Genomic DNA, 15,855 nt, shown 5'->3' with positions numbered 1-15,855 from the left:
TTCCTCAGTCTGAGAAGCCACCAAACAAAACTGATTCCCACAAACTGCATACTCTGTAGTGGGAAAAAAAACCAGTTTGCTGGTGCTAAAATGGCTTCTGGGGCTCGCCCTCTCTCCCGTCAACTCCTTTGAGACAGTCATGCCAAAGTAGTTCAAAACATGGCTGCCACAACCCATCAACATTAGCCAACACAAAAGTGGAAGTTTTACACATACTAAAATAAAATATGATGTGGTAGTAGCCGAGAACCAGTAACGGCACATACTGAGGATGAAATCTTTTGATTTGAGAGGCAGCTCTAGCTGAGTGGTTAGAGCAGTTGTCCTCCAATGCAAGAGTTGGGGGTTCAAATCCATCTTCAGTCACGTGCCGAAGTGTCCCTGGGCAAGACACTGAACCCCTCATTGCCTCCGATGTGTGTCCCATCAGTGTATGAATGTGATAAAGCTCTGGTTAGTCTCTTTAGAATGATTTGTTTAATTAGCTTTGGAGAGATTTAGTAGAGTGCTGTGTGGATGGATAAGTGAGGCACAGATTGTAAAGTGCTTTGAGTGTCTTGTCTTGATAAGTGTCTTGTGATAAATGTCTTGATAAGATAGAAAGGTATTATACAAGTACAGTCCATTTACCATTGACCGTATCTTGTAAAATTACACCTTAAATTATATTTAGGGTTTGATCAAAATTGCGACAGGTCCATATCTCTAGGTAAATTGATCTTTGTCTAAAACACTGACATGAAGGCAGGAAGTATGCTAGATCTTTATTCTAGATTTTATCATTAATAATAGCTGTAGATAATAGTCAACCTGTGCTTATATTAACAGCAGAGAAAGTTCACTATGTGAATATACCTACATGAAGACTGTAATTACTGCTCCGCTCCTGTTTCCAGGAATACCTTGCAAAAAGATCTGAAACACTCAACCTTGACCTCTCTAAGCAGCTTTAAACATCTAAGTTCCTGGCAAAAACCAAAGCAGACATGTTCCTAGTTTTAGTTTTCTACATTGCTTTACAACCTAGCTGTTTCTGCTTTGTTTTTTTAATACCATTTTCTTTTATTTGTTCTTCAGTTTGTACGCTTTTTATGATGGTCTACTGTTGTCATCACTTTTTGTTAAAATCAGGTCTTTCTTGTAAATGAGTCCCCGAGGCTCAGTGGTATTAACCTGTACAAATAAAGGTTGAATGAAAAAAAAGAAAGTTTTTGTGTTTTATTAGTTGGTAGAAAAAAAAACAAACAGAACTCCTTTGTTTTACCTCTTTCTCCCAGCGGACTTCAGCACAAGTGAAATGCTGGTGAACATGGGCAACCTTCCTCTGGATGAGTTTTATCCTGCTGTGGCTATCGTCACTTTGATGCGCATCCTGAGAGACCCCTCACTCTCCAACCACCATACCATGGTAGTGCAGGCAGTCACGTTCATCTTCAAGTCTCTGGGCCTCAAGTGTGTCCAGTTCCTGCCGCAGGTCATGCCCACCTTTCTCAACGTCATCCGCGTTTGTGATGCCAGTATCCGAGAGGTAGGCACAGATACATCTGAGAATGTCTGGGTTGGTTGTTCTTTGGCTTTTAGGTTTGCAGGTTTTATATTATATGGTTTTTGTGCTCATCTTGTCTTTCAGTTCCTTTTCCAGCAAATGGGAATGGTGGTGAGCTTTGTGAAGATTCACATCCGTCCATACATGGATGACATTTTCACCCTCATCAGAGTGAGTAATCGCATCAATGGTTTTCCAATGTCTAAACACCCATCATGCAGCTTTTTTTATTTTCTTGTGAGTCAGTCAAACAGCTGCAAACCATTAATTGGATTTATTCATGCACGGACAGCACCGTTAGACGTATTGTGTTCAGAGCATCTGGATAAATTGTGGTCCCATGTCATACAACGCGTGTGGTGTTGAATTTAACTAACAAAATGCTTTAGTCCTATCAAAATGAGAAATCTTATTTAGAAAGACATTTTTTACTCTCCCTCAGTTTAGATTTTCTTTTATTGCAGTGTTTGGTGCTTGTCTGAAACGGTCTCCTTTTCGCTGTAACCGGTTTAATAAGTGGAAACCGATGACGCCTTTTGACATTCACTCTCGTCACGTGATTTAAAGTAGCTGCTAAAGCCATCGTCCTTGAACTTGAAAAACACACTTATCTAGCACATAAATATATTAAAGCAACAGTATCGTATGGCTGTTCTTGCAATGGAATTTTTTGTAGCACACTTACTTAAACTTCTGCAGCGGCGTAACTCATTCTGATGGTAAGTAATTGAGAAAAGTCGACCCGTTTGCCTCAAGCCCTTGTGATTTAATAAATGGAAAGTGAAACAAAGAATCTATTCATTATTGCTCCAGTTCTGCCTCTGCATCCAGATGAGGGGGCTGGTTTAGCCATTTAGCATGTACTGCCACAGGCATGGAAGGCAGGAAGTAGAGGAGTGGAAGCTAGAAACCGAGAAAACACCTTTACCAGATCTCACAGCTGAAGCTCATTGACTGATTGACATATTTCGTGACTTCAGGTCTTCCGTCTTAATGACCCTCTCTATTATTTCCAACGTGCAGAGTGACCGTGCTCAGATTTTCTGTTGCATTATTATAAACACAGAGGCAACAAATCACTCCCAGTTAACAGGAAATTGTCTTCATTTTTTGCCATTTGGTGTGATGAAAGTTCTGTTTTTCCACAGAAAAGTCTGTGCAGGTGTTTCTCTCACTCAGTTTATCGATGAAAACACATTTTGACCTATTTCTGCAGACCCACTTAAAATCTCAGGTTTGTATTTGAGCGAGGGGGATGACGTATGGTTTAGTGCAAAGTGTCTTGGATGTAGTTATAATACCGTCCGTCCATCATTATTTTTACTCTCTTCTTCCTTTTCGGGTTACGGGGGTCAGTGGTGCCCTGTCCAACTATCACTGCGAGAGGCAGAGGACACCTTGGACAGGTTTCCAGTCCATAACAGGGACACATAGAGACAATTGAGACAAACAACCATTCACTCTCTCTCATCTAGGGACAATTTAGAGTTACCAATCAGCCTAACATGCATGTTTTTGGTCTGTGGGAGGAAACCGGAGTAGCCGGAGAAAACCCACGCATGCACAGAGAGAACATGCAAACCACCCACAAAGGCCCCTGGCCGGGAATTGAACTGGCAACCTTCTCACTGAGAGGCAGCAGTTCTTCCAACTGTGCCACCGTGCCGCCTGTCATAATACCGTTTCACTTTTTTCACATTTAGCATAAATGTTAATTTGTTATTGCGCCTGTCACCTTAGTTATTCACTTTTATGTCATTTTCTAGCCATTACTATATAATTTAGAAAGAGATTGGGCCATGTACTTTTTTATAAATTTACATACATTGTTTACGACTTGAAAAGGTAGTATTTCTGCTTCAAAATATTTCAATAATACACAATGTTATTTCAAGATAATTGATTTCCATCACTTTGCCAGCATGAATGTAAACTCACAGTATAATTCTCGGTGCAGCTGATATGCAACAAAACAAGAACATAAGAATTTCTTTTTCATCTCAGCATATTTTGATCTGTGCTGTAGGAGTACTGGACACCAAACAACCCCATGCAGAACACCATCATCCTTCTTATAGAGCAGATTGTGGTGGCTTTGGGAGGAGAATTCAAGCTGTACCTGCCTCAGCTCATCCCACATATGCTGCGTGTCTTCATGCACGATAACAGCACTGGACGCAGCGTTACCATCAAGGTGAGTGCCTTACTTTGCTGCTTGGAGGATAAAAACCTCTTATCCTGGTCTATGATTACCCACATCAAATTGAAACAATGCCTCTAAAAGTATGTATATTTTTTTTAACTTTGAACGGTGAATTTTTCAGTTACCTGCCTCAGTGTACTCGTTTTTTTTATTGCCTAGAGGTTGAGATGTCACTTGTGACACATGGACATTTAATTTAAATTAAGGTTGGTTTTTTTTTAGAAAAGGTATACTTCAATGGTTGTAGAATGAACATTTATCAAAAAGCAGAAAAAGGATCTATGAGCAGAGAATAATAAACTGCAAAAATATATTCAGGTTTAATAAATTTTGAGTTTGCAGAAATGAATTGTCTGAAGCTGAAGTCATGGTTACAGTTTAGTCTAAAATACCCCATCCCCTCCACAGCAGGGGATTAACAAATAAAAAGCATATTTTGTTAATTAATATCCCATGACTGCTTGCCTACCAGAGTGCACAGCAGTCTCTGAAACTATTTTTATTTTTTTAACTTAATGAAGTCATTTTAAAAAAGCACTTGCTACAATATATTTAAAATCCAATAATAATAATAAAAACGAGACTGTTTTTGTAGTTGCTAATTTGAACGGTGGTTGGTCTTTGTGTTACTTTTATACATTTAAACAGGTTTTAGTTTAAATCCTAAAGCCAGCTTTCTTTTTCACTTGAGCCAAAATCATAACTAGAGAAACTGCATTTCCTGTGAAAATGCAGTGTGAATGCTTGTTGCTGAAGAACTTGCTGAAAAACTGCTGACATGAGCTAAACGCATGCTGAATTGTAGCTGAAATGAAAGAACAAGCCTTAATTAGCTGAAGAAAGCAGAAAGAGCACATTTTTGCCGAAATGGGTATAAATTAGCAGAAATGAGCACATAAATTAGGAAATTAGCTAAAAAAAGCTGAAATTAGCAAAAAAAATAGCTAAAAAGGCAGAAATAAGCATAAACTACCAGAAGGAAGTGAAAATAGCTAAAATGAGCTAAACAATGTGGAGTTAGCGAAAAAGGCTAAACTTACCATAAAACTAGGGGTGCACCGATTGCAGTTTTCTGGCCGATCAAAGATTTCTAAAAAGTCTGACCCGCCGATTCTGATTTTGTTTTATAAACGACACTGTCAGGTGTTATAATATATTAGACAGGCCTCTTCATTATTTTCTTTTAAATCATTAGTTAAAACTTACTTGTTTTATAAGGCTTTTAATATCTGAATTTCTTTCTTTTTTATGTTGTTATTTTAATTGATTTGGTACACTTTTGTGTTTCTGATGTCATTTATGATGTTTTAATTGATTAATGCGAAGCACTTTGTAACATTTGTTTGAAAGGTGCTATACAAATAAAGTATTATTATTATTATTATTATTGTTATTATTATTATTATTATTATTATTATTATTATTATTATTATAAGGCCATAATGCACCTTCAATTTTCCAAAATTATTTTATTGAAAAACATACCCTTGAACAACATCCTAGAAACAATACAAACTTGTTTTAACTGGCCATGAGGTAGTGCTCTGAAACATAAATGAAGTTCAGACAATTGTTGTTAAAACAAAAAAAATCTGTAAAATCGGCTTCTCATGCAAGTATCGGACGATGTCCCATTTCCCCAAATTAAGGAAATCGAGGCCATCGGTGCACCCCAACATAAAACAACTAAATTGTAGCTGAAAATAGCAACAAAAAAAAAGCTGAAAGGAGCATAACATGCTGAAATTACCATAAAGAAGTTAATTAGGTTAAAAGTTGCAACAGTTACCATGAAAAACTTAAATTAATCTGAAAACAGTTGAAATTAGCAAAAGAATCCTAAAAATTTAGCTGAAAAGGTATAACAAGCTTAAGTTAGCAGAATAAAGCAGAAAGCACGTTTGCCCAATTAGGCTTAAAGAAGCAGAAATGAACACAAAAATAGAAATTATCTGAGAAAAGCTTAAATTAGCAAAAAAAAAACAGCTGAAAAGCAGCTAAAAATAGAAATAAGGTTAAATTACCAGAAGGAAGTGGAGAGAGCACATTTTTGCTGAATTAGGCTGAAAAAGTTACGAGTGCAAAAATATGGAATTAGCTGAAAAAGCCACATTAGCATAAAACAGCTACAAAGTAGCTGAAATAGCAGAAAGAAGCTGAAAGGAGCACAAAACTGCTGAAAAAAACAGCTGAAAGCTGGAAAAAAAAAAGTTAAATTTGCACAAGGAAGCTGAAAGAATCTAAACCAGAACAAAAAGTGAAAGGAGCAGTAAAAGGTTGTAAACAGATCTAAAGATTTGAAGGATATAAAAAGAGCTCAATTAATTTCTATGAGAAAAAAATGGCAGAAAAGGCTAAATATTTCAAAAAGCTAAAGTTGCATCAATACCAAACGTTATGGCAGGATTGTCCTGGAAGAGCTGAACGTTTTGATTTATGATTCGTTGAAATAGCTTGAAAACTGCAGGATGAGAAACGCGTCGAAAAAACGTACAGAAGAAAAATGGATCACAGTAGTGAGAATGCTTCATAAACATTCACACAATTATTTTATGAAAATCATTCCAGCACTAATTCCACTGAGACACATTTTATGCAACTTACAGTATTTAAAGGAAAAATAAAATAATGTATAACAGTTAGATTTACTTTTTGCTTGATTTGACATACTGTATCTAAAACACTATAAAATAGTAGGCATGATATTTCTGCATGCATTTACACATTTACCAATAAAATGTGCAGTGTGTAGCATCAAGATGATGTTTAAGGTTTTATTTTTATTCTTTATACTGCCAAGAACAGATGGTGTTTAAAAAGTATCCACCGTTTTTACAAGTCAAAGCTGACTTATTGAGCTGCTGTTTTCTCTTTGGGGTTTCCATCAGTATTCATCAGGTTCAGACAGGTTTCACTGGTAATATGTCAGTTCAATGACACCAGAAACCTGTTATTGACACACTTTCTGGTTTCTGCAGCTCATGCCAGCGCTGTCGGATTTTTGTTTTAAACCTTTAATCAACACAACGACAGAATCATAAGCAGCATGGTCAGCTAGTCATCGTTTTTGGTGTTCTTTTGTCTCAATGTTTACAGTGTCGTATAACTTGGGAACCCACAGTCTGGATTGTCCGTAAGTCTGGTCTGGGTCTGCAGTCTAATCTCAGGCATGGGATTGGGGTCATAAAATGAGGGAATTGGGAGTCGGGTTACTTTCTGGTTCAAAAAAGAAGAAAAGAAAAACATACTTCCATCATTTCATGACACTATTCAGCTGAACATCCCCCGCTAAACCACACGCGCACACGTGCACGCACGCACACAAATCCTTGTGCACTTTCACCTCAGCTTCCTGCTGTCTCGCCATGTGAACTTTAGACAGGGATTGATGGTGCAGCAGTGGTCATGGTATGTGTTTCTGGTGTTACTGCGCTGCAGACGTCTTCTCAAAGTCCCAGTTTTATTATGAAACGTGTGTTTGTGATATGTGAGTTTTATGACTTGATGCATTGCAGATCCTTTACTCCCCCCTTATAATATTACCTGTTCATGTTTGTAGGGACTCATTCGAACACCCAGACATGGGGGGATCACAGTCTGTGTGCTAATAACTTGGTGCTATGTTGGAATAACAGGCACTTTAGGCTAATGTTTCTTGAAGGTGTCATGAGACACATTTGATTGTTTTTAGTTCTAGTGAAATTGACTCGTGTTAAAAACAGTGATTTTTTAAAAAGTTTCTGCTTATTTAGTTTGTTCAAATGATCATTTAGACAATTTATAGGAAATTAATCTATCTCTACTTACTAATATTTATTCTGACCGAATTACCTTTTAGTAACAAAATTTGCTGACTTGTCAACTAAGTTGGTGTCTAGCCTGCAATGATTACTTTTCTAAACTTGGAATAAAACAAGTGCAGAAAGCATCTGAAGATTGTTTTTTTGTGTAAATCCTGAAGAAAATGGGATGCATCACAAACAATGATGAGTCCAGCTACAGGCAGGAAGTGGAACACCTGGAGAGCTGGTGCAAAGAGAATAACCACAAAGGAGATGATTGTGGACTTCAGAAGGAACAAACGCACCTACACCCCCCCTGAACATAAGAGGATCTGCGGTGGAAGTGGTCTCCAGCTACAAGTACTTGGGTGTACACCCGAATGACAACCTCAGCTGGAGCAACAACACCACCAGCCTGATCAAGAAAGCTCATCAGATACTCTACTTCCTGGTGGTTCTACACTTAATGCTCCTCAACCTCTTTCCTGAGGGGAGCGGGGCAAAAAGTGTGTGTGCTGGGTGAGTGGGGTCCTTCATGATGCAGGTGGCCCTCTTCCTGCATCTGGAGGTGTAGATGTCTGTGATGGTGGGGAGGCTGATTCCGACAGATTTCTGTGCAGCCTTCACCACTCTCTGCAAAGCTTTTCTTTCTGCAGCTGTGCAGCCTCCATGCCACACGTTGATGCTGGAGCACAGGATGCTCTCCACTGCACACCTGTAGAAGGAGGTGAGGACTGAGCTTCCCAGACCAGCTCGTCTCAGCCGTCTGAGGAAGTAGAGTCTCTGATGAGCTTTCTTGATCAGGCTGGTGGTGTTGTTGCTCCAGCTGAGGTTGTCATTCATGTGTACACCCAAGTACTTGTAGCTGGAGACCACTTCCACCGCAGATCCTCTTATGTTCAGGGGGGTGTAGGTGTGTTTGTTCCTTCTGAAGTCCACAATCTTCTCCTTTGTCTTCTTCACGTTGATGTGAAGGTTGTTCGTCCTGCACCAGCTCTCCAGGTGTTCATGCATATTACACGTATATGTTGTTAACATATAAGTTGTTAATATGTTGTTATATAGCAACATGAAGAACATAACTTGGCAAAAACTGTTTATTTTTTTAAGTTTATTTATTTTTTTACAATATTTGGAAAGGAAAAAAACATATTTTCCCACCAGCAGGTCAGCTTAAATAGTTTCTTGTAGGAATTCTGCATTTTGACATACAAAGATAACTTTTATAATAAATTTACAAAAACTCAGGTATGAGCTGTTTCTGGTAACCTTGTTTGTTTAGGTAACATATTAAGCTAAAAAGCATTTTGATTTAGTGTATTAGAAAGAAACTAAACTTATTGAACGGTTTATGTGTTGTGAAATTAAGCATAAATATATGTATATTTTATTTTTATTTATGTATTTATTTTTAGCTACTCAATGCCATCCAGCTGTTTGGCGCTAACCTGGACGACTACCTTCACTTGTTGCTGCCTCCCATCGTCAAGCTGTTTGACGCTCCAGATGTGCCCCTGCCAGCCCGAAAGTCAGTACTGCACATGGTTTTACTCACTTAGTCTTAGTGTGAGATCTAGAGCAAAGGTTAAAACTTTATTTCACTTTACTTCACAGTGTAATCTGTTAATTAGACATAAATGAAATTTCACTTGCTTATTTGTACAGCAACGAAAACTATGATCAGATTAATTTGTTTATTTCCAATATAGTCTTACTCACTAGGATGTTTTTGTTCGTCTCTGCCTTCTACAATACTTGAAGTGACGCTGAGCATTTTCTGTTTTTTTATTTATTTTCATGTGGCTCAGGGTTGCCTTGGAGACACTTGACCGGCTCACGGAGTCCCTGGACTTCACCGACTACGCATCACGTATTATACACCCAATCGGGAGGACACTTGACAGCACGCCCGAGCTGCGTTCCACTGCTATGGACACTCTGTCCTCGCTCGTTTTCCAGTTAGGAAAAAAGGTAGTCACATCTGTCCTTTGAGCTCCCGTTAATATGTAGCTGTAACTGAGCTGACCAGTTTTCCCGCTGTTGGCTTCACATGAACAGCAATTCTGTAGCACCCCCTCCCCGGTCTCTATTACTTCCTACCAGACTGCTTATGTCACGAACTGTGTGCCAGTGGGTGGTGATGTTTATGAGTGGATGAAGTCACATTTAAGCCCTCCCTCTCCTTGTGTGCCTTCTACTTCTACACCCCTGTATTGTTTTGAGGTCTAACCTCCGAACCACTAGAATTCCTTCCAGCTATGTTTGGCAACAAACATGCAAAGAAAGCTTTTGATGTGTGACTTGCGGAGATTAAATGCTTATGCTTGATACCCAGTTATTTATTTTACGGTGGAAGGAAAGAGAATCTAGACTGAACCACTTAAAGCACACGTTGAATTTTTATTTACTGTAACGTCCCGTCTTTGTGTTGACAGTACCATATTTTCATCCCCATGGTGAACAAAGTGATGCTGAAGCACAGGGTCAATCACCAGCGATACGACATACTCATATGTCGCATTGTGAAAGTAAGTACTTTTATTATACTGGTTTACATTTAGTTTAGATGTCTCCATTGTCATGAGCGTTGTTCATTCCTGTTTAAAACACAAGTTTCCAAGACACAAAATGAAAGCAATGGAACAAACATTTGACATACAATGTTCTGTTTATCTGCGTCCCTTCTGGGAGGAAAAGATTCATAAAACGTGTTTTGATCAACTGTAAGCATGCGTGTGGGCTGTTTGCGTGTGGCCTCTTTGAGTTTATGTGTGTGTTTGTGGCCGTTATAGGGTTATACTCTGGCAGAAGAGGAAGAGGACCCTTTAATCTTCCAGCATCGCCAGACTCGGGGCAACCAAGGTGATGCTCTCGTCAGTGGCCCGGTGGAACCAGGTCCTATGAAAAAGCTTCACGTTAGCACTACTGCACTTCAGAAGGTAGGTAGACTTTTGGTCCTTGAAAAAGAAATTCCTATTTACACATTCATAGAAAAAGATTGCTTATAAAAAGTCCAGAGTTTGTTTACGGATGTTTTTGCAGGTGCTGAAAATCTACACGGTAAACACATCTGACTACAAGCCCATAGTGTATTTCTGGTGATGACATTTGAATCAACAATACAATGATGAATTACAATTATAAAAAACCCAACAAATGAGCAGAACACAATGAACACTTATGGTTACTTTTAGAGCACATGGGGTCACAAAATGGTTTTTTTTTAAAAAAGGATTTGATTTATATGAACGGTTTCAATGTTCACAAGTCTGGAAAAAGTGATTCTCCCACACAGTTCTCATTGCTTTTGGAAATCAATGACTTCTCTTGCAGGCTTGGGGTGCTGCTAGAAAGGTGTCCAAAGATGACTGGCTGGAGTGGCTGCGGCGCTTGAGTGTTGTTCTGCTCAAGGAGTCCTCTTCCCCAGCACTGCGATCCTGCTGGTCTCTGGCACAAACTTATATTCCTCTTGCCAGGTACACCATAACTGACATGTCCACTTTTCTTGCCACACTTCCTCCTCCCACTTCTCTTTTTTTCTTCTTCTCTGTGATATTCAGTGCTTCTCAGCTGTGATACACAGCCTAAGAGAATGCCAATCCTCCCAATTTCTTGTCAGGCAGAGATATAAAAGTGTTGCCTGCTACCACAAAATGTTATCTCATACATTGTGCATCTTTATTTTAATGTTTAAATGCTGCTTCCTTGGTTCACAGAGACCTGTTCAACGCAGCTTTTCTGTCTTGTTGGTCTGAGCTGAGCGAAGACCAGCAGGATGAGCTCATTCGAAGCATCGAGTTGGCTCTCACCTCTCAAGACATTGCCGAGGTCACACAGACGCTGCTTAACCTGGCAGAGTTCATGGAGCACAGTGACAAGGTGGGCGGTAAACATCCAATCCCAGAGTCCTTTTTAGGCTGAATGGTTGAACATCCTTCATTTTTTTTATTGTTTCAAAGTCCTACGCATTTAATGTTTGTCTGTTTTTGACTAATTGTTCAAATTTAATAATTTGTACTTGCACTGTAATTTCAAGCATACTGTAAGATGGCACACAAATTGCTTGACTTTTGTTTCTTAAAATAAATATAAATAAATAATACATTGTTCTACTATAAACTGATTGACCAAAAAGGCCATTCGGACAGTTTTTAAGCAAGCGGGGAGCAGAGTATTTCTTAATTTAACCAGACATACGCTTATGTCCAGTTATGTCTGTACCATAACGTGCCATAACATGAAAACTTAAAATGAGAATTGATTCTCTTTAAACTCCAGTTCACAAAAAAGCAGCAGTTTAGTTCATCTTTAGTTTGTTCACCTCAAAAAAATGTATACTGCTTCAATTCAATTTAATTCAGTGTATTTAAATAGCGCCAAGTCACAACAGAAGTCATCTCGGCACTGAACTGAAATATTCATATATTTAAAAAGTCAGTTAATAACATTAATTATCTGAGGAGCAGACTGCTTTGAGTTTAACTTCATCGCAGACTCATCTTGAGCAAGCATGAAGGCGACAGTGGAAAGGAAAACCTCCCTCATGAGGAAGAAACCTTTAGCAGAACCAGGCTCAGGGCAAGCGTCCATCTGCTTCGACCGGCTGAGTTTGAGAGGAACAGGAAGGAGGAATAGATACACAATGGCAGGTCAAGAATCACATGTTAACATAGAAATAGTATCAAATGAAAACTAATAAATTTTAATAAATCATTTAAGGAAATTAGGTCATTTTGTCCTCCAGTAGTCTAAGCCTATAGCAGCATAACAAGCCAACCCTAATTATAGGATTTATCAAAAAGGAAAGTCTTAAGCCCAGTCTTAAAACTGGACAATGTGTCAGCCTCACGGACAGAAACTGGAAGTTGGTTCCACAAGAGAGGAGACTGATAACTGAAAGATCTTCCTCCCATTCTACTTTTGGAAACTCTAGGAACTGCAAGTAAACCTGCAGTCTGTGAGCGAAGTGCTCTGTTAGGAAAATATGGAACAATAAGATCTCTAATATAAGATGGAGCTATGTTGTTGAGAGCTTTGTAGGTTAGAAGTAAGATTTTGAATTATATTCTGAATTTGACAGGGAGCCAATGGAGAGAAGCTAAAACTGGAGAGATATGACCTCTCCTACTAACTCCAGTTAAGACTCTGGCAGCAGCATTTTGGGTCAACTGGAGACTTTTTAAAGAAGTATTTGAACACCCAGCTAAACCATTGCAATAGTCCAGCCTAGACGTGACAAATGCATGAACCAGTTCACTTCACTTGAGTCAACTTTTATGTTTGTATTTAGATGAGCTGGTTACTGATTGCTAGTTGACTCAATATTTACTTGATTTTCTAATGTTTTTGTTCACTTTCAATATTGGTGTTAGCTTTAGTGTCTGTGATACATCGCGAGTCATCTTGAGTGAAAGTGAATAGTATTTTTGTGCTTTTAAGTGATGACATAACCTTTTCAGTAGTCCATTATACAGCTGAACAGAGAACTGACAATCAGTTCAAAGTTGATCAGAAAGCCTGAACTTTTAAATTATAGCAATTATCTGTCACTTGGGTGTTGTTAAACTACTCCGCGCTTAATAGAGCAAGCATTTCCAGATGGGAACTTGTCTCAGCTTCTCTGTTTGACCACACAAGTTGAGCTATTTAGTAATGGCACAGTTACTTTGAGGGCTGAGACTGTCATGGTTTGGTCATTATACAACATTTAACAGGAACTTCTGGTTGTGAGGCATCGGTAAAATCACATCTTACGTGTATCATACTCAAGAAAAAAAAAAAGGATTTTGGCTGCTTGAGGACGGTATAAATCAAAAATGATGTGTTCAATGTAAATTTATGTTGGTTATTTTATTTGGTCTGGTTTTTTTTCCCAGGGCCCTCTACCCCTCAGAGACGACAATGGTATTGTACTGCTCGGAGAGAGAGCGGCCAAATGTCGTGCCTACGCCAAAGCGTTACATTACAAAGAGCTGGAGTTTCAGAAAGGTCCCTCTCCTCTCATCCTGGAGTCTCTTATCAGGTAGGAAGGCTGAAAATCTCTTAAATAAATGGTATCTTAAGGAGAAATACACAAGGCCTTCTTCAACATGAAGTTGAACTCAATTTTTTTTAAATCACATAATTAACAGTAAACAAACCATTTGATGTCCTTTTTTGTTTACACAAGGCAAAAATATTTTATTTGCCGAATTTAAAATGTGATGATTGGAACAATAAAATCATTAGTATTTGTTGCATAGAACACATTTTTTCTTCTTAGAGCAATTTTTCCTCTGATGAATATCCTGATGCATGCTCAGTAATCCAGGCAGATAAAGATGAAACATTTCAACAGAGAAGAATCCGTCCAGAAGAACTGACATCTGATAAATCGAAATGATATCATACATGTCCATCGCCCCAAAACTCTTTGATATCTTCTGCCATCTTTTCCATCCCATTTTCTCTCTTGCTTTCATTTCTCTGCTATTGGCATGGCGTGGAGAAATCTGTTTTCCAGGCGTCTAATTGGACGTTCGCCTTCTTTTCATCTGTGAGTGTCTGGACTTGTGTTTCTTTGGGGCCTGTTTTCAATTTCTTTGGAGCTGTGATGATGATGAATGATGGGAGCCGGCTCTCTGGTGTTATCCCCATCTGGTTCTCACCTCTCTAGGATTTCCCATAAAAGATTTTAGATTCCAGGATGCAACAGCACTCTGAAGACCTTCTTTTTCTCAGTTTTGGCTGTATTGGAAAAAAAAAAATCAGTTCTGAGGCACTCGTTTCGATGAAAGGATGAATCATACTGACTTTAAAATTATTTCCAATATTTGTTTCATACAAAAAAATTAAATAATGATAAAATGAAATCTTAATGACTGACAAATAAATATAATTTGCATGAACAATGAGGAATTTATATGTTGAATTCAATTGAAAATGAGTCCTCATGACTCAATGAGACTATTAACCTGTATAAATAAAGGTTGAATGAATTTATATAGCGCCAAGTCACAACAAAAGTCGTCTCAGTTCTCTGTACAAAAACATTCACTTGCATTAAAAAAGCCATTTAGTAAAAGTTATCTCTAAAGAAACCAGCAGATTGTGTTGAATCTTCACTTCGTTGCAGTCTCCCATTCTGAGCAATCACATTGGCAACAGTGGAAAGGAAAAACTCCCTTTTAACAGGAAGAAACCTCCAGCAGAACCAGGCTCAGGACGAGTGGCCATATGCTTCGACCGACTGGGTTTGAGAGGAACAGGAAGGAGAAACAAACAGAATGACAGGTCCAGGTGTGTGTATGTTCGACCCTCCAGAACGACAACATCAAAATGTGGGTGGGAAACGTGAAACACCCACACCTGCTTCCACCCTCATTTGCCCCATTCTGAGCTCTTGAACAAGGCCCTTACCCCCACCATCTGCTCCCCCCGGCATCCTAGATGACCGCTCCCTGCTCCACACAGAGGGCTGTGGTAGCTCGGTGGTCTGTGGTTGTGTCAGGAAGGACATCTGGCGTAAAAAACAAGTGCCAAGTCTTGGTACGAGTTAGTTCACTGCGGTGACCCCTGAAGAAGGGAGCAGCCAAAAGAATAATAAATAAATATATTCATATATACTTTGTATGTAATGCACTTTTATCACAAAATATCCTCTGCAGCTGGTAAAGAAGAAAATACAATCTTCCCTACAGACACCACATCTGTGTCTACAAATCACGAGTCCACCTTTTGTCCACTAATGATGGCCACAGCAACTAAAGATTAGATAATTCACTTTTACAGTAAACCCCTCCCCCCCACACACACACACAAAAAAACAATCTCCCAAGTAATTTTTAATCTAATAATTAAATATTTTCATCCTAATAAATTACGGTTGATGGCTGAATCAATGAATTAATATACCTGAACTTTAACACTTTTATTCAAAGCGTGTTGCGGATTATAAGTTGTTTTTTAAACTCGCTTTGCGTTACTGTAACAGTTTCTGAAAGCTGAGAAATTGCACTTTACAGCCAGTATAGCCTTATTACTGCAACCTGACTCCTACTGTTGCAGGAAGCCTGTGAAACAGCCCCTCTGTATCCCTTCTCCCAAACAAAAACAGCATTAGCAGGTGAGCCCAGCCAGCTCTTTTCAAATGAGGGACATTTGGGTGTCCCGGCTCTTCTCATAAGGGACAAGTGGGACAAAATCCGGGAATATCTCGCCCCAATCGGGACGATTGAAAACTGATTTTTTTTTTGCCCCTTTCATTTTTACAGATGATGGAAATCCATTGTGGGGATGGAGAACTGAAATTTCTGTCTATGTGTTTGTTTGTTTATTTATATATA

The 15,855-nt window shown here is 38.8% G+C and overlaps 1 protein-coding gene across 1 annotated transcript in view; it reads left to right on the top strand.

Moving 5' to 3' along the window:
* Positions 1-15,855, top strand: part of mtor (mechanistic target of rapamycin kinase) — a 94,319-nt gene that overhangs the window by 19,432 nt on the left and 59,032 nt on the right. Inside the window, exons 19-28 of the mRNA XM_037684998.1 lie at positions 1,278-1,528; positions 1,631-1,717; positions 3,573-3,740; positions 8,947-9,059; positions 9,340-9,502; positions 9,967-10,059; positions 10,324-10,470; positions 10,865-11,007; positions 11,248-11,410; positions 13,408-13,553. Coding sequence (XP_037540926.1) covers positions 1,278-1,528; positions 1,631-1,717; positions 3,573-3,740; positions 8,947-9,059; positions 9,340-9,502; positions 9,967-10,059; positions 10,324-10,470; positions 10,865-11,007; positions 11,248-11,410; positions 13,408-13,553 — 1,474 coding nt within the window. The remainder of the gene's footprint in view (positions 1-1,277; positions 1,529-1,630; positions 1,718-3,572; positions 3,741-8,946; positions 9,060-9,339; positions 9,503-9,966; positions 10,060-10,323; positions 10,471-10,864; positions 11,008-11,247; positions 11,411-13,407; positions 13,554-15,855) is intronic.

This window comes from Nematolebias whitei, chromosome 11, assembly GCF_014905685.2.
Source record: "Nematolebias whitei isolate Nwh7 chromosome 11, NemWhi1, whole genome shotgun sequence".
Classification (NCBI taxonomy): domain Eukaryota; kingdom Metazoa; phylum Chordata; class Actinopteri; order Cyprinodontiformes; family Rivulidae; genus Nematolebias; species Nematolebias whitei.
The sequence above is the reverse complement of the archived record's forward strand: the minus strand, read 5'-3'. Positions and strand labels throughout refer to the sequence as shown.